Source organism: Opisthocomus hoazin, chromosome 5, assembly GCF_030867145.1.
Source record: "Opisthocomus hoazin isolate bOpiHoa1 chromosome 5, bOpiHoa1.hap1, whole genome shotgun sequence".
Classification (NCBI taxonomy): domain Eukaryota; kingdom Metazoa; phylum Chordata; class Aves; order Opisthocomiformes; family Opisthocomidae; genus Opisthocomus; species Opisthocomus hoazin.
Genome location: NC_134418.1, coordinates 57,158,739 through 57,183,353, shown reverse-complemented (window position 1 = coordinate 57,183,353; position 24,615 = coordinate 57,158,739). Strand labels below are relative to the sequence as shown.

At 45.8% G+C, this 24,615-nt stretch overlaps 1 protein-coding gene across 3 annotated transcripts in view; it reads left to right on the top strand.

Moving 5' to 3' along the window:
- The window catches only part of NPNT (nephronectin), a 54,204-nt gene extending 48,345 nt beyond the window's left edge, over nt 1-5,859 (top strand). For all 3 annotated transcript variants that reach the window (XM_075421389.1, XM_075421390.1, XM_075421388.1), the window contains 2 exons: nt 1,000-1,256; nt 3,857-5,859. In XM_075421389.1, the coding sequence (XP_075277504.1) occupies nt 1,000-1,256; nt 3,857-3,952 (353 nt within the window). In that variant the 3' untranslated portion in view covers nt 3,953-5,859. The remainder of the gene's footprint in view (nt 1-999; nt 1,257-3,856) is intronic.
- Nucleotides 5,860-24,615: the final 18,756 nt, after the last annotated feature.

Here is a 24,615-nt window from a genome sequence, read left to right as displayed (position 1 = left end):
TGCTTCTCCACCCCCCTTGGTGAGTTCAGATTTTAAAGTTATCATCCACCTTGCGAAAGTTTTAATGAAAAGTACCAAGACAAAATACAGGTGTGGGTTTTCTCCAAGCTGTGAAGTCTCATTTCTGGTAGTTTGCGTGCCTATGTGAAAAGGCACGTGGGACTTAGGGATGTATATGCCTTTTTTTTCTTTCTTTTTTTTCGTGGTTTAATGTATGTTGCCATACCTACGAGATCCGCTGCTTTTCATGTACTAGGTGTCTTTTGAAGGCACCTTTACTTCATACCTGATCAGAACTAATAATAGGATTTTGAATTAAGTATGTATGTTCAAGGGCCAGCTTACACTCCCTGAAGTCTTCTCCAGCAGTAGTATCAAGTTAATAGCCATTTGGAAATCATTACTATTTCTAGCTTTCTGTATCTACTCCAGATTAAGAGTTTAAATAATGGTTAAATAAAAGGCTGTCCATGTTTGCAAATGGATGTGTGTTGCAACTTAACCTGTTAACGCAGTTCCCAAACAGAAGAAAAGGGACAGAACCATAGCTCAGCGACATGATAACATTTATGCTGGCCTTTTCATTCACCCATCTCAGAGCGAAAATATGCAGCTTACAAGGTGCAGAAATGTACACAGTAGCTTTAACTTCACTGTGGGTTTAAAATCAAGTAGTCATCAGGAGGTTGTCAGAAATGAAGGAATACATAAAGTTTTCCTTTTCAAAAGATGTATTATTTGCTTTGTAAGTAAGAAATTGGATAGGAGAGACCTAACCTGGTACCAGGTTCTGTAAACAGAAGACCAGCACTGTAAATCTTACCCTGCAGGAGGCGGTCACATATATTCTGGGTCACGTTCCAGCAACTACATGCTTTATTTAAGGCTCGTTAGACCTTGAGGAGCCCTTTTGTATTTTCTGATTTTTTTAATGACTCTTACGCATTTGGTCCTGCAACACAGAATTTTAAACAACATTAACTGCTTTTTCTCTTACAGGGGGACAGTACCTTACCGTCTCCGACCCCAAAGGCAAAGAAGGAAGAGCAGCACATCTTATCCTGCCATTGGGTTACGTCGCTCAGGCCAGCCACTTGTGCCTGTCGTTTAGGCATAAGGTGCTTGGACCGCATTCTGGTGCCCTCCAAGTCTTTGTAAGGAAAAACGGTGCTCACGGACCAGCTGTTTGGGGAAGAACTGGTGGCCATGGCTGGAGACAGACACACATAACTTTGCGAGGACTGGGCATCAAGAGCGTAAGTACTGATGCATGTGCTGCCTTTTGGTTTTTCGCATGAGAAGCTGAAGACACGCAGATGGTGTAGCACTGGCCTGTTTGTCTTCTGGGTCCAACTTCGGCCTGTGTTTTACTGTTTTGATCCCTGCCAGTGGAATCACATTAAGGATAAAAGAGTCATTGTGGATTTTTTCAAATCAGTTTTATGCAAAAAATCCCCCACCTACAGCAGCAGACACATAGGAAATGACAGAATAGCCCGTACTGAGCTACCTCACGCAGCCTGCTTTAAGGGAATCGCCGTGTAGGAAGGAGCAGTCTGATGGACAATGGCATACTGTACGCGGATTTCCACAGAGCCTGGATCGAGATTCCTCATGAACAATGCTCGAGATAATGCAGTGCCATGAAGTAGGAAGAATCATCCCCTGTGGATTAATAACTGGCTAAACCGGGGCAAAGGTATTGAAAATAAGTCATTTTTGATAATGCAGGGAGGTTACATGTGCAGTCTCGCATGGTTTTATGCTCTTCAGCATATCTGGAGCTGATCTGGACAAGGAGGTAAATGATGACCTAACTATGCCAATAACACAAAATGGTTTAGTGCAATCAAAAGTAGCTGTTTGAAGTGCCATGGAGAATCTTTTAATACCTGGAAATCTTAGAAACGTCGGGTGATAAACTGATATATCAAAAGCTCTGCATTTTTCTTCAGCCTCTGCTTAGCTTTGAAGGTAGTTTCTATTTCAGGTCTGAAGAAGGGGCTTCGGTGCTTCAGGGACTGTTTTGCTCTGACTTACATTAGGTGATCTAAAAAGAGCTCACACATCATGATGTTCGTGGTGGCAGCCGGCTATGACACACACAGTATGCGGTTCTAAAATTAATGTTAAGGCTGTAATCACTGCACATAATTTCTGAAGACTTTACCTCAGCAAAAGTAACAAAGATGCCTGACCTTCTGTTAGCTGTAAATGAATATCAGACTGAGAATGTGGGGGTTTATAGCAGGTGAACAATGTATTTACCCCATTCTTACCCTTTTCCGCCAAGTTTAACACTTCTCACAAACCTCAGATCTGTCTCACCCGATGGAGCAGTTCATTAAATAAGTGTGTATCACTGATACGCTGCCTGGCAGAACACCAAATGAGTTTGAGAGACCCCAAACAAGACCAGCGGTTCCCCTTTGCGCTGTCCCCTGCGCCTCCTGGTGTGTCAGCGCAGCTTGCCAGCCAGCACCGAGCGCTGGGCCGCAGGCTGGAGCTGCCTCCCGGCACCTTACGGCACGGTCGAGTTTGGGATCTTCTCCTGCCAGCACGGGGAGCCTGGGCTGCTGAGCTGAACCGCTGTGACGTTTATTCCAAGGATCAGGGAAGGGGAGAACACTCTAGGTAAGCAGGGAAGGCCTCCGCCACAGAGAAATCAGGAAGAAATGTGGAAGCTTTATTTTCTAGCTAATTAAAAACCAAAAGCGACTAAATACTAGTGATTTTAGGGGGGCCTACTGGAAACCTGAGGAGAATGTGAATGGAGACCAGAAGCCTTTGTCACACTTTCTAATGAATTAGCTCTGTGTAAAGTACTTCTAAAGCACACCCAAAATCACTCATTTCTAAAAAAATAATACATTTATTCAACAAAGAGTTGAATGAAAAAATAACATCTGAATTATTTCTAAAAAAACAGTTCAGTATATTCAAGACAGAGTTTCTCTTACCTCCTCTGTTCCTACTCCTTATTTAAAAGCGCATTTTCAGCAAGCATCCAAATGAATTTCTGATCTGTGTATCTGCATTAACTCTTTCCAGCTCAATGATAAGAGCAGACTCTTACAGAGTTTTGCTGTAGCCTTCAAGTAATTTTTAAGCCATAGTCAAAAACAATGACCGCATTAAATAGTTTGGGCTTCTCAATCTACAGCAGCAGCACAGGTGACCAATACTGATTTATGGGAAGTGTTTCTTAAAGTCAGCTGGCCATTCTGTCTGTCATCTCTGATTTATGGTCCAGTCCTTCTAGTCATGCTTTGTATTTGCTGAATTTCTCCTACCCAGGCTAAACCCAGACTGCTGATGATCCACTTAAATCCATGTGCAAATGTCTGCTGCTACTTTGTGAGGACCCAGTGCTTCTGTAGATTACCACGGATCTGCAGGAGCCAGAATTTGTTAAATAAAAGATGGGTGTTTCTAGTTCCCAGAGCTAAGGCAGCTGCAAGGTGCTTTAGCAATAGAAAGCTCCTGTATTAGACAACATTTTTCAGAATTCAACGGATTTTATGTGTGTGCCATGAGGGACAATGGAAACAGTGCAGAGATGAGATGCAGAAAGCGCCCGAGAGTCTCTTGTGTCAAGTTCGTCTCACCTCAGCAGGTGGTGCAACTCTGTCCTGACCTGCTGGTTCTTGGCAGAGATCCTGCCAAAGTGTAGAAGGGCAGTGTGAAAAACCAGCCATAATTCTGAGCAGAATAAATAAATAGGCTTTTGTGAGTCAGTTATGACTGCCTGAGCTGTCTTGTGCTTTTGCTTTCTTACTGTTGAGACCTCTCTCAACCAAAGCTTCTTTCATTTTACTTTCTTGTTGCTCTCAAATCGTTCTGTTTCTCTTCCCAGGTTATTTTCAAAGGGGAGAAAGGGAAAGGAGGAACTGGGGATATTGGACTAGATGACGTGATCTTGAGGAGAGGACGCTGCTCTGAAGAGCATTAGCAAAGATGATGGACCAGCACAATCATCTCCTGTAGCCCTTCTCGTGCTATTCCTACCAAGCTTTGAAACAGAACTGCACAAAAAAAAGAAGATTTGGAGAGTGACTTCTTAGTGGTCTGCTAAGCGCAGTCTCACTGAAACTTCACTTAAAAACATGGAGAGCACCTCCCAGGATTCAGGAACTCCGAGCCTGTGCTGGTTGTTTCTGTCAAGCCTTACCCTTAAATCATATTTTGTAGGTAGTAACTTAATCCCCTGTGCTCACACAAAGAGCCCTTGTGATAAAGGGAGAATTAATTGCAAATGGTGGCAAAAGGAGGCTCCAGCTCAGAAAGTTTTAGTGCTGACTGATACTCGTCATCTTCCCATAGTGCTGTTCTTTCATGGATTAGATTTGCTAGGCAGTGGGATTGATGTAGCTTCAGAGTCACCTCAGCCTGGACCTGAACTTTGGCCTAGTGCCACTGAACTTTGAAGAAGGCTTTGCTTCATATCAAATAGCGTTTGTTTTGGTGTTGCATCTGTATTAACAAAAAGCAGTTATCTAGAGTAGGCACTGCATCCTGTAATATTGCTGCTGCTGTGTTCTGTGTATATGTGTATGCTTATTAACATATTTATGGTTTTAGTATTTACAGACACTCATTGCAAGGTAATTGGCAGCTGTGCTTTCTTATTGTACAAGACAGGAGTTCAGCATATTCCTTGATCCTGCTGGTCGTGCCAACAGATACGTTACCAAAGTCAGTTAATGGTGCTTGTTGAAAAATGCTGGTGCACTTTTCATGTTGTAACATGCTGAAGGCAAAAGACCAAACCCTCACCTGATGTAAACTGGCATCTGATAATGCTGTGCAGGTTTGCATTTAGCTCAGGAGCGAGGCCTAAAGCGCTCTCAACCCTGCAAGGAACTCCTGGTTCGGCTGAAGAGTGAGCAGCCTGGAGAAGGTAACTTGCATCTTGTAAGCCTGAGCCCGGTGACCCTAGCAGGAGTGTTCCCTTCCCGGGGCCGTACAAGCCTACGCATAAGCAAAAAGGGCAGCTGCGTTAATGCTCTACGAACCCTTCAGACCCTGAAATGCCTTGGGTGATGGTTGTCCACTGGCCATATTCCATCCACCTCTTCTGTACATAATAAACATTTTAATCTTTAGAACTAGAACAGCTATTAGCTTTAGCTGGGAGTAAATATTTATCAGTCCTTTGGACTAATTTTTTACTTATGTATCATGCATGTGGTGTGCAGTTTCCCAGCGAATTCTTCTGTTTGGTTTGGGATTTTTTAAATGAGGATCATCATTATCCTCACTGCTAACAATTCTAAATTTGACAAAGTAATTGTAACATTTAAGAAAATGACAAAAGATTGAGAAAATGTTGTTAGTGGTGCAGCCTTAAAGCTTCAAAAATGTATATACAAAAGAAATAGGTCTCAGATCTTTTAAATACTTCAATAGAATGTAAAATAAGTGTCAGCTTCATAGCTTGTTAAAAAGCCATCATAAAAAAAAAAGTTCACGTTAAGCCTTGCACCAGGTACACAGAAACAAAATTGCAAGCCCATTAGAGGGCATATCCTGAATCCCCATTCCTGACAAAGTACTGTTTTGAAAATATTTTCCCTATTTGTCCCCTAGGACAAAGCACAGTATGTAGAGGAGAAGTTTATTTGACCAAACAGATAGTTTCCTGCAAAAGTGTGTCAAGAAACACTTTGAAAAGGAAAAAACAATGCATTTGTAAACATTTTTAAACTATTTTGCTTCAAATATGATCATGATCGTTTTTTCTTACGTTACTTTGTAATATGTCAGAAATATTTGTGAATAGTTGAAATACCTTGTCCTTATTTTAAAGTAATCAGTAAAGGAGGCTGTTACTTACTAACTGGAAATCTTGTTTTCATTTCTGGATCGGAAGTCTCATTTTTACGGCAGCGAAATGAACCAAAAGATGACAGTTCAACCAAAGTGACACAGCTCTTGTTACCAGATTTAAAAACAAAAGTACACTTCACTGTAATATGACAAGAGCATTATAGGTATTATTCGAAAGGAAGAATGACAATTTTCAACCAAGCTTTTATAAAGAACAGTTTCACAGGTAATTTAGGAGCTTCTGCAATAAAAAATGCCCATTCTACAAGCAGCAGCAGCTACTGTAGTTCCACACACTCCTGGACCTGCACGAACCGTCATATTCTTTGGCATCTAACAAGCTTAACCCGTTTCAGGCTGGTTCATCTACAGTGGATGAAGATGGTCTTTGCCACTTATTACTACAGCCTGCTGAGATTAGACTCCCTGGTTGAAGCAGAAATCTGTCTCCTGTCCAGACTGAAAGAAATGGCCCCTGGAACCCAGAACTTGAAAGAGTTCAGAAGGTAAAGCAGAACTCAGCGTTGGGAATGCATCTCATCACTGCACTCAAGCACCACTGTAAGGCCTTGGTAACAACCGCAGTCTCTGCTGACAGCGAGCCTGGCTGCGAGCGAGCTGCTGTGGCTGCCAGGCGCTCGCCTCCGCAGCTGGCTGTGCCGTGAAGCTGCACCCGTCGCCTTCTCTCGGTGGGTCGGTGGTGAGGACGACGCTTCTCCGGCTCTCGCTGGGCCTGCCCGTTCAGGCAGCTCGGCACAGCCGCACGCCTCGGCCAGGAGGGAGCAGGCGCTGCCATTTTCCTGTGCGCCTCGAGGAGAAGAAGGGAACGTGGCCCGAGGTCTGCCCGTGATGGTGGCCGTGACTGCCCCTTCTGCTTCGGGCTTGGTGAACGGGTGACTGTGCCAAAAGAAATGCCTGCTTAAATACTTCAGTGAGCAGAAGAAATTACACTGATTTAACATTTATCCAATGTCCTGTATAACCTCTTGCTAGCTTATAATTTAGTGTTCTAAAAAGATAAACATTTTGCCCCAAAAATGATGGAAAACAAAGATTTTTCATAAATTACAGGTACCACAACCAGGGGCAGTGCATATTTACTGCACCTGCTGACATCGAAGTGAGTACAGTGGAAGGGACTGATGCCAGATCTTGTTTGCAGGTTCCCTTCTATACAGCAGCCTCACCTCTCATCAGACCCATGTCGTTACGTCACTAGCAGTGCCTTTGATATACCCCCTGCGCTCTGGAGAAAAGCTTCCCTAGGTGCCCTTCAATAACCTACCCTAGACTTGGAGGTCAAAACATGGGGTTTAATGTAGCTGGAGATTACAGTAACCACCCTAGTCAGAGTCAGATTAGTCATGAGAAGACAACCCTGAGCAGAATAATGTTCATGGCAGCAGCCAGGATCCAGCTCTGTCCTCACGGAGAAAAGATGCAACAGTAGCGTGCCGGTCCGAGTGCCAGGTCTCTCTGTGTACACCCCACTGCAGATTGTAGGCACAGGAATCATCTCAAAGACCACTAAAATCAGAGACTTTGGATGAAGCTCTGCGTTGGGACAGTCACTGTGAAAGCTGTTCACTCTGCATTTAAAGATGCACAACAAGATAAACTATAGCTGGCTGGCTGTAAAATTTTAATTGTGACTGTCAGAAAGAGTTGTTAATTGTCAACTAGGGCCCAGTTAAATCCTATATAATTTATATAAATCTGTACCTCAAACACCAAATTATCACATTTTCCTGGTAGTTAGAACACTGTCTTACCTGCTGTTTTGTCCTGCTGTCCTGCAGTCACACAAGGTTTTATGACTTCAGATTTTTCACATCAATAAAAGAAAAAAAAAAAATCGAGCTGAGCAATGCATTGGTGTGAGCCTGCGCCTTTAGAAAGCAATGCTAGACATTACGGTGGTAACTGCCAGGAGTGGTTTGAAAGAACACGGACACCTCCTCTGCCTTGGAAGTTACCACATTCTCAGTGTGCACCTGCTGCTTCAAACCGACCTAGCAAGAAGTGAGGAAATGCTTTCTCTGGTTGAGAGGAAGATGCCAACAGACCGAAGATCTTCAGCAGACACAAAGACACCTTTACCAGTACAGACCGAGACAGCTATGGAGTTCAGACGCCAGCTCCGTGTAGGTTTTCAGCATTGCAAGTTCAAAATGAATCAAATCACATCCTAGCTGCTCTGCTGTCACCAGTCCTCCTCGTGCACTGGTATCACCCCTTCCAAGCCCAAACCCTGCTCCTTTGCTTTGAAACAAATTGTCCTCTACACAGTGCTCCTGCTGGGTGCTTTGGGCTGAGATAGCCCATTTTTTTTTTTTAAAGCACATGGTTTATTTTTTATCTATCTCTCTCCTTAAACTTGACAAATAGCCTGGGTACCATTACTGAGATCAGGATAGCAGTTTCTTTTCATAGCAAATAACCCAGTTGCTGGCTCTGCGTGCTCACTGTTTGCGTTAGTTTGCCTGTTTTCTCCTAAGGAATCTCTATTTTAACTGTAGAGAGCCAGATGGGATTATGAATGCTTGATACATGTCAAAAGTAGAGATCTATCCCTCATTTTCTTAATCACATGTCAAACAACAAAGCAAAGTGAACCTGAATTTTGTGAACAAAGACAGAAACAATTCCCTGCTCTCTAGATCAGACACTCCCCATCATTGTTTTTCTTCAAGTTCCTTCCCAGTAGCTGTTAAGAATCGACCAGTTCTGTCTCTTAGTAATAGTTAACCTCATTCTGTAGCAGATGGGCAGATTTTTGCCACTTTACTGTTGTCCTGTCATCCAGCTATTAAAAGACTGCCCAAGGCCCAGGAACAAGGGTCCATTGCCATCAAACCGCTCTTCTACATGTATGGCAGAGACCGCATCCCTAGAGCAGAAGGGCGATCATCTCTGCAGACTCTCGGGACGCTGTGTGCCAGGAAACGCTCTGCACAGCCTGTGCCGGGGTGTGTGAGTGCACAGACGTGCGTGCTGCGCCCAGTGGGCTGAGGCCAGTGTTAAGTGTTTGAGCAAGGAAGTACTTATCTAGCACACAGAATAAGGCGTGCGCTCCTCTCTCTGTGATACAGCCAAATCCTACCTTCCTCTGACTGCAAGGTACTACAGCACTTTTCCACTCATATTTGTTCACCTTCTACTTGGTGGCTTTTTACCTTCTGGTCAGGCCAGGAACAGTCCTCTTCCACGCTCCTCTCCCAGGTTTTTCCTCGTCGTGCATTTCAACAGCCCACGTTCTCATTTCAGACTCTTGTCCAGAATCCTTTTGCTACTCTTGGAGTTTGGCCAGCGCCTGGAAAGGCAAGGCACAGTGTGTAGGCAGAGAAGGATTGTACTGCATTTGCATGCAATAGCAGCGCAGAAATTGGGGATTGCCACTTACATGGGATTTCAGGGAGACACCACCATTGCTCTGGTACCGCTGCTGCCCCAGCAGAAGGTGGGGACCACGTCATCCCTTTCCTTCTCTTTTGTTCCTGTCCCTTCCCACCTCCACTTTAGGTCAAAAACTCGAAGAAATGGACTCACCAGATTTTTCCCCCTGTCAGGACGTTCCACGACAGAATTCCCCTACGTATGAAGCAGGATCACTGCAGCACGCGTACACTCCGGTTCAGTACCTGTGGCTTCGTACTGCAAACAAGGAAACAAAAGAGCTGTTCAAAGAAAATTGTCTCTGAAACAACAAAAGGACTGGATGTGTGTCTTAGCGAGTGCCCACCTTTCTGCTCTGCAAGGAAGCTGGTAATGTCAAGCGTCCACAGGCAACGCGCAACCTCTCGGGTCTGGTGCCACAGTCACATAATAGTCCACTTGGTTTAAGAAAGATTCTTCTTTGACAATTGCTCGGTTTGTAATAACACCAATTTCATAGAAATTAAATTTCCATGAACTCCCACTGCTTTATCAGTCAATTAAATCTGCCTGGGACTGTCCTCCAGCCCTGAGGTTAGACAGCACACAATACCATCCATACTATGAACTCTACATCCTTGCATCCGTACCATCAAGCCCCCTTCTCCCCACCGGGCTGGCGGTGTGCCGTCTGCCTGTGCACAGCCAACCCCAGGGTGCGCTGACTGCCCGCCACACCAGGAGCTGGCTGGAGCGGAGCTGGCTTTGCTGGCAGAGCTGGAGCCAGTGGGGCTCAGGGTCACTGCAGGTCCCGACTCCCCAGAATCGTGCCTGCAGGAACAGCCCTGAGCCCACCCATTCACGGCCCCGTCTCCACGTCCCGATCTAAGCCACACATGAGAGGGTGTGCGCTGTAGGTGGGCAAAGGGAGTGCTCTCTGAGGATACAGCAGTGTGACACCAATAGTGAAACGTGTCCTTTCCCGCAGAGATTTTTGCCTCTCAGTTTGCCCAGCTGGCCTGCTCTCAGCGTGGCTGCTTTGCAAACAGTGCTTGGCAGACCTGGTACACAACAGAGCCAGCAAACAAGAAACCAGTCACAAAAGGCCAGAGCTGGGGCAGGTGGCATCGAAGCAGGAGGAGTGGGCACGGGGAGGGGGAGAGGTTGCTGCCCCCCACCGCCTCATGCACTGCCTCCTGCTACACAGACGCCACAGATGCTGAGATGCAGCTGTGGGACAATTTTGCAAAAATCCCTATCAATAAAATCTCAAGGATGCTTGGCTCCACCCCCCCACACCAGGGTCCAGTCCCTACCAAGGGTTGTGACTGGTGTCCTCAGACATGATTGCACCTTCTTGTACCCCTGGGAAAAACACTGACCACGGCTACAACCCTCAGGTCCCGCAAGGCAGTGAAATCAATGGCGGGCAGACAGCTCTGTTTCCTGGCTGTACCTCTGAGGTGCTCTTGGGCCACACAGCAGTCTGACGTGGAAGGAGAAGGAAGAGCTGCCCTCGGTCCCCCTCTGCTGCAGCCCTCGAACGGCGCCTTGTCAGCCTTCCCCACTGCAGCACGTTCCCCATCTGCAGAGGAAGCACAACGGGAAGCCCGACGGACACTGCCACTGGAAAAGCTGCACAGTCCACTCCTGAAACACATTTTTCCTCAGATCCTGTGGATCCTCACAGCGGTTCTGCCAAAAAAAGGAACCACTGCCAATTTAAAGTACGATTTTACATTACTTTATTTTATTCCCAGATGAGCAAAATAATACACGTGTAGCACAAGCGCTCAGAGAAAAAAGCACCCAAAGTATACCCTGATACGTCAGCGGTAACAGATCAAATGCAACATCCAAATTTTAAATTAAGAAAACAACAAAGCTGGCTGACTTAAAAGAACAAGTCTCTTGCCCATTATTTTGCTCCAGCAAGCGTTGGAACTTACTCATTGGATTTTAATACCAGTATTTTGGGATGCGAAGTGCAAATAATGTTTCTCCCCTTTTCCCAGACTTTTCCATCTAGATACAAATATTGAGAGCGGCACAGTGAAACGCACTCTCACATCCCTGGGTTCAGGTCTAGCACAAGAGGAAGAGCTCCTCATCTGGGAACTCATGCGGTGTGTGCCACCCCAGCTGGTGACAACACCAGAGTTCTCGGCAAAGACCATCTTCATGTCCAGCCCGATGTGAGCAGAGGACTAAACCCAAATAAGCACTGAGCATGCCAGTTACGCTTTTAAATGAGGAAAATAAGTGGAAGATTGTCGAAGAAATGCAAGAAATTTGATTAGCAGCATTCAGAGGGGTGTCCTGACTTCCATCCCTCTGAAGTGCTGAGTTAGCTCAGGAAATGTTGTCATCTCACCTCAGTTTCTTGGACCAGCTGGAGGACAGGAGAAGTTGAGATCCCATGGGGCTCTTCAAAGTTTCCATGCCCAGATGGGACAGTCAGTGTTCTCTCTTAAATATCAAAACCATGTGATTCTTGCTAGGCGATCCCTTTAGTCATTGTGCCTCGGAGTGTATAAACAGGGCTCAAGGACACTGAACATGCTCGCTAATATTAAGCCCCACCACTCTGCAGTGTACAACAACTTACACAGAAACCAGGCACCTTTACTGTGTAGTTAGAGGTGCCATTAAACTGTGAGCAATTCAGTCACCCTCCTGCCGCATGCCACTGGTTTTATCCTGCTTATAAAGAGATGTTTTAATTGGCTGAACTCCAGCACCGAAGGTTGATTGCTAAAGCTGAGGGATGTTTAATTACCCACAGGGTCCATCAGGCAGTTTTGTGGGCTGTTAGGAGACCTCGGCACTCTGGCAGCTCGGCTGTGTATTAGCAAGCAGCCCTGGCACACTCACGCGCTCGCTGGGAAACTCACTATGAGCTACCCTGCCAGGTTTCACTGGAATAATTTGTTTGCCAAATAAAGATATGTGACTGCAGCTTGAAAAAAATATTTCATTAATATGAAAAATAGGCAGCAAAAGTACATGGTACATCAAGGGCTGCCTTCGTCACCATATGGCCTTTGATCAGCTTACAGAGGTGCTTAGAGAGCCAGGCAAGAATTGTGAGGCTTCAGACGTGGCTTGGCCACAGAGCTCCAGTCCGCAGGCGTCTCACACGGGCTCTTCATAACACTGCTTCTCATCTCCCTCTCAGGACACCACTTAGTCCAAAGAGTGTGCGTGGCATCGCAGCAAACACACAAACGCTGACCAACCCTCTGCGGCTGGCTGGCAGCGGGTGGTCCCCAGCATGTGCAGCTCTTCATTTTTCGCTCAAGTTTTGTCAGAGGTACGAGCTGTGCTACTAAAGGCGCCGGGCAAATTCAAACTCGTGTTCCCTGATGAAGGTAAGGAGGAGATTTTCCTTCCCTGACTTGGAAGTCTGCTTCCTTCCTAACGAGGGACCCTCAACAGAGGAGACCCATTCGGTACCACCCTCGGCGCTAGCTGGTCCGACTGAAATCCCCCCCAGACTGCAACTACGCCCCAGCACGCCGGTAGCGAACTGCACAAAAACCCGAAATCGGGCAATATCCTGAGCGTGCGGCAAACCGGGCTGAACTGTGACCCTTCAAGAGGGAACTACGGGTGAAGGCACAGGAGGCACCAACGGGGAACGCAAGCAATCCTGCAACTGCGCTCACCAGTCTGGGACTGCAAAACAACTGGACTCCACCTCTGGCCCTCAGATGCGCTGACACACACTTCAGCTGCTGAGTTTTCTCCAAACCACGTGAGGCTGCCTACAGTGATGGCAAGGTAATCTTGCAGCATGCAAAATAGTATGCGAGGAAGATTTCCAAACCTCGCTATTAAAAACATCCTTGGAATGATGGCTGTGTCCTGAAACTCAGCGTGGACTACCCACGCTTCACGTCTCAGTGACAGGGTAACAACTCCCTTAGGGGATGTGTATGGACTACACAAATGCGCTCTACCTTTTGACGACCACGCTTTTGGGAGGACAAACGTCATGTGCCCGTAAGGGAACTGTACAGAGCTGCAGCAGAACAGTCGCAGGCTGCTCCAGCGGTCTCAGGCCTTGCCCACCAGCCTGTCAGCCGTGGGGCGAGGCTGCCTGGGAGCTCCCCAGACATGTTCAAGGGGCCGGCAGGGATTTCTCTGTGCACCTCTCCACACACCTATTTATACTGCTGTAGGTAAGGTGAGTAAACTCACCTACATGGCAGAGCAGTGGGAAAACGTTTATATTGTGCACCCAGAGGTAGGTAAACACCATTTACTTGGAACTTCCTTGCAAACCCTACTGCTGCACGCTGTCCTTCTGATACACAGCCACAGCAGAGACAGGTCAACTAGCCCAACCTGTAACAGCAGATGGTTAAAAGCATCGGCACAATTAAAAGCCTCCATTATCCAGCATTACTGAGTGGGGGAAGCTTACAAACAAGTTTAATTTCTCTGCAACTTCCAGAATCCTGGACCTCTGACTCGGCCCTTTTGCCACTGCCACGGTCAGGCAAGGCACATTGAAACCATTTTGGACCCAGCTGCCATTGGCTTCTCTGGCACAAGATCAGGTCCTTCTCTAATGTCATACAAAACACCTTGCTTCTGATTAAAATTAATCCTCTCAGCTGCTCAGCGAAAGGCATCCAACTTTCCCTCTTGAAGGAACTGCTGAACAGGGCATCTAGAAGGCCACGAAGGAACTCGGGCAGCCATGAGACAAGCAAGTAGATCAGATACTGATGAAATCACCGTGCCTCCTGAGCTGTTTATATGTGATTTATCTCAGTTGCTAGTTAATTTTTAACAGGCATTTCCCCTGTCCCTTGCCAAGCAGTTGGCAAACTCCCTGCAGAAGAGCCACATGTGCTCCAGCAACAAACATCCAAGCAGCATTTCAGAGCAGATGTAGTAAATGGAGTTCTTACTCCAAGTAAGAACTGTTGTTTGAAATCCTATTTCTCCTGTACCTGAAAACAAACAAACTTCTTTCTGCCCACATTAAAAAACTGAAATACAACGTCCCTCCCTTTTCCACCATATTCTGCTTTGTGCTCCAGGTTTTTTTCTTCCTACCTTGGTACAACATGTCATTCCTATCTCCTATGCAGAGCGCTCTACAAGGCTCCAAAATGCATTCTCTAATTAAACAACAGCTACCAACATTCAAACTCTTTTACAAAGTGCATTTGCACCAACACTAAACTAGGCCAGGCTTAGGGCAAGACAAAGGGGGGGCTCTTACAGCCCCACGTTTCAGCACATCACAGTTTTGCTGCAGAGCTTCCAGCATAGCCCACAGTGACGCCAACCTGTCAAAAGCTCTTCAGCAGACCTACCAGCCATTTGATAAGAACCATACTTGAAATACTGGCACTTCTACTTGCAAAATGCAACCCCTCAAGCTGTCTCCTCTGCTTCCAGCCATTACAACCCTCTGGGCTGGTGGAGAGGTTACGCTGCGCTCAGTTAGTCCCAGCTGAGGGCTCTAAGCCCTGGACGGGTTGCAGAGGCAATGCCCACCACCCAGCTGTGGCCCCTGCAGATAAGGGTGCTCCTGCACCAGGCGACCCGGCACCAAGCCAATACCACACTGGACAGGCCCTAAATGTGCCATTTTCCCCCAGTGGGAGCTAAGCTCTCCAGTGGGATAAACCAGCATGGGCACAGACTGCATTAACACAGCTGTGCTGCCCCGTGCACACACCTGCTGGCTCGCTCCAATGTCTCTGCACGGTATGACAGCAGGCAGCCATGGGCATCACAGCACTCACTCTCCTTGTTGCAGTGGGGTTTCTAGCTCCTGGCAGGACCCAACCCTGCTGCCACTGCCCCTGGCTTCAGTTATGGCTCGACTGAGCCCCCGCTGTGAACAGATTCCGACTAAGTCTCTACAAATCCAACTGGAAGAAGTCCCTTTTGCCTCCGAGCCTTCATGGCTGGGCAGCCCACAAAGAACAAACACCTGAATTTATACCATCTATCAAGCCTGCACTACCCACCCCATGGCGCCGAGGCAGCCCTAGCAGCCGGGGTCCTGACAGGTACCCTCGACTGACAGCAGGAGAGCGGGCACTGGCGTTGCTTCTAAGCATAACCAAGTCTTCAACTGGCAGCAAGTAGCTAAGGCTGTGAGTTCAGAACTGGAGTATTTCTTCATCTTGCCCATGGTAAATGTGTGTGTGTGCACTCTGGAGCTGGATGCACTCACCGCAGCACACCATGTCAGGGTGCAGCTCCCCATCCTCTGCACGTGGCATACAGCCCTCTGGCCTCTGCACAGGCTGCTTCCTCTCCCCCCCTGCCTTTTCCTCCTCACACAGCTCTCATAGTTCCCCAACTGCACTTTTTCTCTTACCTTCCAGTTTGTTACAGGACCCCGACTTTTCTATCTTAATCTTCCAGCTCTATAGTCTATAGTGTTGCTGCTATAGTCTAAAGCTTTTCATGGAAAACAGGCTACCAGAGCCTTTCTCCTCAGCTGCAAGCTTGTAAGTTTAGGCCCCCTGCCTACCAGGAAGACTCACGTTAGGTATAAAGCACTGCACCTGGCAGCCTTTGCCAGATCCTGCCCAAACAACAATAATAAAGTTTCTTTGCCTCGGGACCTGCTGAACCCAAAGACTGTTTTCTCTGGCACGAGAGGCCAATTCAGTCCTCAAGATAAATATTAAGCAAACAGGATTTTTTTTTTACTTTAGGAACTAAGAAGTCAAAACTTTTTTCTGCAGCCAGTCACACCCCTTGTGCCTGCAATGCTGAGCTATTTTTAAAAAATTAATTCCTGTGGTATTTTCCTAATAGCCATAAAGCAGTTGGGCATTATGTCAGATACGCTTTGCTATTATTACTCTGTCTATGCCTTGTGAACATGACCTTCCACATTCAGAAAGATTAGCCAGCTGTCAAAAGAAAAAAAAAAATTAAATTCTTCTCTTTGTAGCCTTTCCTCTATCGCTTGTTTTTCCTGGGCAGCAGCTCAGAGCTGGCAGGGAACCACTTTTTAGTTCCTGCCCTAAGACTTCATCACATCTTGGAAATGTCCAAGTCCTGAATGTTGCAGCTTGGACCTTTTGCATTCTAAAAAAACGAAAATAAAAACTTGTACATTTTGCCAGTGTTTCAACAAGCAAAAACAGTGAACCAAAACCCAAATGAAGTACGCTTTCCCATCCATGTAATAATGACACTTTCTATACCTGAAAAACATAACACTGGTAACTTAAAACGACCAAGGAGCATCAACATCAGCCACTTCAACAACCATACTGTTCCCTCCATCTCAGGAGATGACAGGTGAATTGAGTTTTGACTTTGCTAGTAATTCTAATAAAAGCACAAAGTCCATAGCAAATTATGACAGATCCGTATGAGCTTGGGGACCTCTTGTCAAAGCAGCATTCAGAGACAGAGCAGTTAGCTGTTCTCCTCTGTACTTGTTCCCTGGTGTAAAATACAGAACAACATATTTTCTAAGACTATATAAAGATAAAGAAAGATTAAAATTAGGGCAAATATCTTCTTCCTCTGATTTCATTGTCTGAGCCCTCATTAAACTCCTCAGTAAGCAAGGTCAGACCCCATCTATTTTCTATTCATACACAATTTATTTCTGCTTGCCCACAGTCTGTGCCTGGGGAGAGCACTCCCAAGTAATCAACCTTTCACCCCCAGCTCCTGATCCCATTCCTTTTCTCCCCGTCATTTTACATTTTCCAGGTTTCTGGCCACCTCCTAATGGTGAAATCAGATTTTTTGCTGCCCGAGTCAAGCGAAGAGGCAGTGGCAACACGCTCCGATGAAGGAGAAATTGCCTCTTGCCATGTTTTCTACCTGCCTGAGCAAGTCTGCAGCCATCTGCCCTCCACACCCTAACCCGCTCGGTTGCTGCTGCCCTCTGCAACGCTTGCAAGGCCACAAGATGCAGCACAATTTGGAGCAGCCCCTCGTGGCTCTGGTTTGCATCTCGTCACACTCCCCCTGCTACTACAAATGCACCCTGAGCCGGAAGCCTCTTTCAAGGCAAAACCTAACTTACTGACACACAACAAGTCCAGCAACTGGAAGCAGTATCAGGCTCATCTGTATTTTGAAAGTAAAAAAAATAAATCTGTGCTTTCCCCTGCATGCTACTGCTCTTTCTCTCTACCTAATGAGTCCATCTTCAAACTCCGTCCTAGAGAGGTGTTGAAGATATGGTGAGATACATGCAGGTCAGGGCTTCACCCATTGGCACAGCCCATCTGTGCCACCTCCCTGCTAGAGCTCAGCTACTGACTTCAGAGATGGCAGGACTAAGGTTAGTGTTGCTGCTGTGCTAGGAAAGTATATTTACATAAATTATGCTGATAGCAATGTTATTATAAAGGTTTTAGTTCGAATGGTGCTATGCTTTTTTTTCATCAGCTGATTTTCCAGCCCATGAATTCATCATTCATTTACTCAGAAATAATATTTAATTCTCATATATGTCAGAATCACAAAATTTACTATGGTTCTTCCACAACAAACCTAGGGAAAAAATAGGTGACGGGTTGCAGAGCTGTCTAAGGCTCAACACTAATAATTGCTGGATGAGTAAACAACAAACAAAAAGTTATCAACAACTTCTAGCTAATTTCAGAGGGCAAAAAGGAAGGAATTCATTAAAAAAAAAAAAAGAGCAAAATCACAAGAGAAAAAAGTGTTTTTTTCCTCCAGTCAATATTGCTTACAATAATTCCAGTGGTTTATCTACATTTTAAAATTCTTCATTTGTTCTCCCAGACACTGGAAATAAAAAATAAAATCAAGTTACGCCCCCCTCTGAACAAGCTACAGTGAAGTGCAACAGACGACAGGCTGAACGTGCCTCTAGCAGGTGGCCAGTTCCAATACTGCACCTTCATTTATATAGGAGGAACAACACTTTTTTTTTTAATATATAGGTATTCTTTAATATATATATATGACACATATATATTTAAAAATACATGCCTATTTATGCATTCAGGTAAAACATGTCACAACGGTTGCTTGAGCAGTGCTGCCGGGGCTGGTCAGCAGTGGGAAGGCAGGACCTCTCGAATCCCTCCCTGGGACTTGCTGGGGGAGCGGGCGCTACCCGAGAAGGAACAACCTCCTCTAGTGCCAGTTTCTCCCCATTTCACAGGTGCAAACCTTCAGCTGTTTGTCAGGCTCTGCGTTTTAGTACAAAAGCCTTAAGCCTCCTGACATTTCAAAAGCGCTCAAAGAAACAAGACGAGCTAGTCAGAAAGACCCTGTGGAGTTCTACACACCCACCCCACTCTAAGCCAAAATCAGAGAAAGCAAAGTCCGTACAGTCCGTACACCCTGCCTACCCCCCTCTCCTGCAGGACTCCTTCAAAGCAGCATCTGCTCTGCTGCCTTGCCTGGTGTGCTCTGGAAGCCCCAGGTGAGCCCTGCTGGCGGGCATGCAGTTCGTACCCCTGTGCATGCCCTCAGAGGGCTCAGAGCCTCTTCGTGCCAGGCGCGGTATGGGCATGCACAGGGGTACAGAGGGCTCAGGGGGCTCCCTCTTGGGAGACCACCCCACACGTCTTTATACAGTTCAGGTCACACCTTAATCACCCGGCCAAACTCAAGTGCTACAGCTCTTTCCATCTTTCCTGGTTAATCTAATCTCTTTGCCATTGTTGATGCTGCTTTCAGGATTCCTCTCACATGCAGCGATCTCCTCCTCCTCGAGGCAGCTGCAGAGAGCCAGGCAGCAGGATAACTGCAGGTGGTTCCCAAAGCTGACACCAGTGAGACCAGCACAGTGCCCAGACAGGGCTCACCAGCGGAGCACAGGAGACCGTGCTGAGCTCCATCTTGCTATTGCTAAGACAGCTTTTGAGACTGCAACAAGGTGAGGTCTGACTGCACTGTCTCGCAATGTGGACGTGCTGTTTTATTACCGAATCCACTCCCAAACACCAGTTCACAGTCATCTGCGTGCTCTATTCACGGCACAGACAACACCCCCCTGCAACTGCTTCTACGGCAACTGTAGATGTCAGAGGGCTTAAGCGCACCCAAAGCCCACTGCCAAATCATTCAGTTACAGCCCTCGTGCCCCTTTCAGTCCGTGATCAATCTGTTTCCCACAGCCTGGGGGAACTGGGGGCAGGGACTGCTACAGAGAGAAGAAAAAATGATCACGAAACAAAGGACAAATAAGTCCATGAACTCAGGGAAGAGCACTCTCAAAACTGAAAAAACTCAGTGACAAATAAAAGCATCCAGTTAATGCAGATAAACCACTACCAGTATTCTGCTTCTTTGCAAATTCCATGTCCCAAATTTCCCCTAACACTTAACAGTTACTGAGCGGCATTTTATATTAAAAAATAATGTAAACAACATCACCAACTCTACTGTATAAAATCACAGAAGGTTACAGACTGTACAGTGAGTAGCCAGGCCATGAGGCTTCCTGCATGACAGTCCTGCAATATTTCCACACAGTGCCAAAGCCTGCCAGCAGCCCTGGATTACTGCCTCTTAGCAATGCCTCTAGGCTGCTCTTCCTACCACGCATTTCATTGCTGTCGTACTGTTAGAACTGGCACGCTCCGAATGCCAAGCGCCAAGTTCAGGGTCAGGGTGTGTTTCACGCTACCTTGGTGCTGATGCAAGTGATGCCACAAAGCTTCGGGAGACAAGGCATTGGACTCTGAGACTAGAAAACATCTAAAGAATTGATGGAGCAAATCCTGTGCCACTGTAATAATAAGATTGCTTTCGGAAAGCCAATAGTGCACAAATAGGTGATGCTATAATAATTAATAAACTTTTATACTGTGCCGTAGCGATCCATGAGTGATCTTACGCTAGATGCTGTACGAATAGGGAGATTTCTGTTCAGGGGAATCACACCTGTTGTCATTTGCTTAAACAGACAAAACCCCCAAAACGGTGTTTTCATCTCTTCTTCAGGGTATTTTTCACCTCAATGGATTCCTTTCAGAGAAACAGTGTTCTGTAAAAAATGACTTAACCCTTGCAATACCCTCCTGACAGTGGTGCAGTGCAATGACCCAAACGAAACTTCCCTTCAGGTGAACTCAGCATAGCCCGCTGACAGCACCTAAGGCATTGCTCCCTTCATTCAGCGTTATAAAATTGTTTATCTCCTGAGTGTAAGAGTTCCATTTCAGGTCCTGGCAAGGCTAATATGCATGATAAATACTCTCCTCACTCATGGCCTAGCGGGAGCTGTCTTAAGAACCTCAAGTTTGCTATGTAATACCTAGATAAACATGACAATCAACATCATATGCTAAATTATGTCAGACTTTAGAATGCAAGCAGGATTTTACTTCAGCTACTCTGTTCTTACCTTCTTTTGATAGTGAAAAGAAGTGATCCTCTGTAGATCTGAGATACTTTGACTCACAACACTAGAAAAAAAGAAATCAGTGTTTTTTACAGGGATTTCTGTGAGCAGAGCTTCAGCTGAACAACAGCTGTCACACCAGCCTCCTCCATGAAAAAGTTAAATGACAGGAACTGAGAAGAAGGGGGAAGAGAGAGAGACCACCACCCCACCCCAAAACAGAAACAGATCCATTTTAATAATTTTCTCCCTCAGAATATCTTCCCTAAGAATCACTTTTTTCCCCTTAAAAATGGATATATCTTTAATAACAACAGCATTTATTTTTGTTATCGCTTTGCCAGTGAAACTCTGGGTCACTTTGAATAGTTAATCTTTTCTCCCAATGAACCCATAGGTTTTCATAGTTGTTTGCCTGGAATGAATGCGTGCCCTGATAAAGTGCAATGACATCCCACTGAAACATAACTACTGTACGTTTTATTTGGTAAAAAGGTGGAATTCCTTCTGGAAATTGTCTATAATTCAGAAATCTACATACTCCTCAAAGTGTGTTGGTTACTGTTCTGGTTTGGCTGCGGCCGGCAACAAACACGCCACGTGGCCGCCCCTCCCCCCGCCGCGGTGCGGAGGAGAATGGGAAGAAACAGGCAGAAAGTGGTGGGTCGGGGTAAGGGCAGTTTAACAGAACAGCAAACAAAGGGAACAGGAACAACAACGATACAGATATAAGGAGAAAATACAACACAAACCGCACAACCCACAGAACCGCTCGCCTGAACCGCCACCACCGCGCGCTCCCGAGCCGCGAGAGAGTCCCCGCCGCCCAGCTCCCCCCCATCGGAACCCAGCATGACGGCACATGGTATGGAATACCGGGCTCTGTTTGGCCAGGTGGGGTTGGGTCAGCCCGCCCGGCTGTGCCCCTTCCTGGATTCCGGTGAAAATTAACCCTGTCCTGGCCGAACCCAGGACAGTTACTCAATGAAGTTCATAATGAAAGAGAAGCCACTCACAGAAATAATCTGTTCAGCTCAGAGCAGAAAATTCATACCTGAGGACACACACCATCATGAGCATGAAAAGACGATGTGAGTTTATCTTGGTTGGACTCTATCTGTAAGACAGAGTTTGTGTCAATCTGCACTGTTTCACTGTCCGTACAGCTACTGCTGTCTGCACTGCCAAGCTAGAACAGACTAATTAAATCTAGTTAACTCTGAATCCTGCCCCCAATGTGTCCAACAAACCTCCAGACAGTTAAGGAAAAACTTGCCCGTTTTCAGCAACAGTATGAGTTACTGAGACTTGTCAGAGATACTGGCATCTAAATATGCTTCAGCAACTTCTGAGTTTTGACTGCCTCGCTGTATTTCCTGAATGCATTACGCCTGCAATTTTCTCCCTCTGATTCACGGAGCTCACCCGTGTCAAAGCAAATTTATCCCCTATTAATCTCCATTCTTCTGCTCAGGCACTTCTTTCACACCTCCAGCAGACAAGGGCACTGCAATGGCAGGGCACCAGGCTGCTAACCTAACATCGCAGAGGAGGTTACAGCATTTCCCCCCGCTGCAGTGTGCGCACTTGGCGCTCTTCTGACGGTAGGTTTCTGGCAAAATATAAACCAGATATGTTTTTTCAGCTTTGAGAGCGTTCTTCCCTGAGTTCATGGACTTGGGTGTCCACTTTACCTCTTGCACTTTAAAGAGAGATGCAGTTTTTCTTGTTCTGCTGTAATTGATGAAGGCTTTTTCCCAAAAAAACATTTCACAGGGAAGTTAAACCCTACACAGAAAACCTTTTGTAAATGATGACAAGCTGTCAGCTTTGATAACTGCCTTTTCAAGAGAAAACAAGAAAACTGAAAACAACCATGTTTCAAAGGAGCAAGAGACAATTCTTAGGGGAAACTAAATCCATGGATCTGACAGAGCAGTGGTACAGCTGGCTAGAGCTCCACTTCTTGACCATCCCTGTCAAAAATAAAACAAGACATTTTATAGCGTGGAGTAACTCAATCTTTCACAGGAAAGCTCTCCATTTGATTAAAACCACTGCATCCTATCTCTCAGCCAAATTAAATTCAGTTTTGCTTTACCTAGAATTCTGCTTTACGATGCCTCGTTGTTACAGTCAGAGCGGGTATATTTTTCCATGGGAAAGTACTGGCACAACGGCAAAGGAAATGTCCTTATTATCACACTTCCACCCTAATGTCCAATCAAAGCAAAAGCTGAAGAATTTAGCTATTTTCATGTCTGGGAAATCAGTTGCTCAGCACCAGCTCTCTCCCATCCAAACATCATTTGACACTGCTGCCACTTGCCAGCGGGAAGCATGGCTGCTCGCTGAACGCTGCTCTGTCAGCACGGCACCACAGTCGCTCATTCAGAAAACATTAATTTAATCAAGACTATTTTAAAACAGACAAAAGGTAGTTAAAAAGCCTGTCAGTCATTGTATACAGTTTCCCAGCTTCTGTTCTTTGAATAGATGTGCTCCTCACAGACCTGGCACTGATATAACATGAGAACTATCAGTCCTCTTGACTGCACAATGCCTGTAACACACGACAAACCACCTCTCCACCTCATACATTTACTCAGCTCAGTGGCAGCATCTTCTCATCCCCAAACTGCTTTAAAAAGGTGGCTGCTTTTCAGAAATACCTTATAATGCTCTCAGATTACAAAAAAACTGTCCAACAGACTTCAAACATGGTTCTTTTTAAAAATACATGTACAGGATTCCTTCTGCAGCATGAAAATGAAAGAGGGTTAAAACCTTGGACACCGGGTGAACACAAATAAAATCTTCCTCCCAGACATCCAGGTTAGCAGGGGTTAGCACTGTTAGATGAAGAGCTATGCTTTGTCTATGCCTTTCATCCCTGAGCCTTGAAGGAAGGCGCTCCAGGGGGCCCACTGGTGTAGAAGATACCTGTTAGCAGTGGCATGTGGACATCTGAGAGTTGAGAAGCACTCCTCAAGCCAGATGGGCCAAATACCACACCAGAACCAATGATCTGCAACAAGTTCTAGTGTCATTTTGGAAAGCCCCACCTCAGGGAACTCTCCAGGCTACTGCTTACAAGGCCTTTCGGTTGCAGAGCGCCAACAGGGTCTGACAGCTCTGATACTAGACACACACACAGGATCTAATGCTGTGACCATTACAATGGCAGCTACTGGGTTTATATTTTTAAGCATTGTAACAAACGGTAAATGTTTAGTTCTGGGTCCCATACAAACCACAGGATGATTTAATTAGAGATACTTTATTTCTCTGCATACAAACCACAATACTGATGCAGTACTAAGGTAGACAGTCCTCCCAGTCTCCATTTGGTGGAGATACTAGGTACAGGTTTATCCCAGAAAAAATAATTCAATGAAGGCTTTTCAAATATTTGTATTAAGTACCTTGAAACTGTAATGTATTAATCATTTGAACTATAATAGCATCCAGAAAAACGGCTGCAGCTGGACCTCGCATAAGCGTATAGGAAAACACATTGGTCTCCCAAACGGCGTATGCTCTAAAGAGTCAGTTAAATCAGGCACACACTGGAAAAACAAAGTAAGTTCTAACGAAGTTAATTGAGCAGCCTCAACTCGGTGGCAGAGGCAGGAACAAACTCTCCGTCTCCCCAAACCAGTTTTGTATCCACGTGTTCATTTTGTTTCACTGGTGGTTAAAAGGGACCGCGGTGAAACACACCACCCCAGCTCAGCACAGCTTGAGAAATACGATTCTCACAGCTCGCACAAACAGTTCATAGCACATGAGGAAACGTCAACATTGCTCTTCAATGCCCAGTCTGTTAAAGCTTCATGCTCAGACAGTGCCAAAATCGTGGTATCAAATGACAAATTATCGTATCATCCCATCGACTTGCACTGGAATACACTCCCTGAAATACATTCAAGAAACATCATAAATGCACGCACTCGGAAGCTGCAAAAACAATAACCCCAGGAAACAAAATTCATTGCAGGAGCAGCAGCATATCAGAATGATGACAGAAAATCAAGTCCTAACAACGTACAGAAGTCATGCAGAACAAACATGAC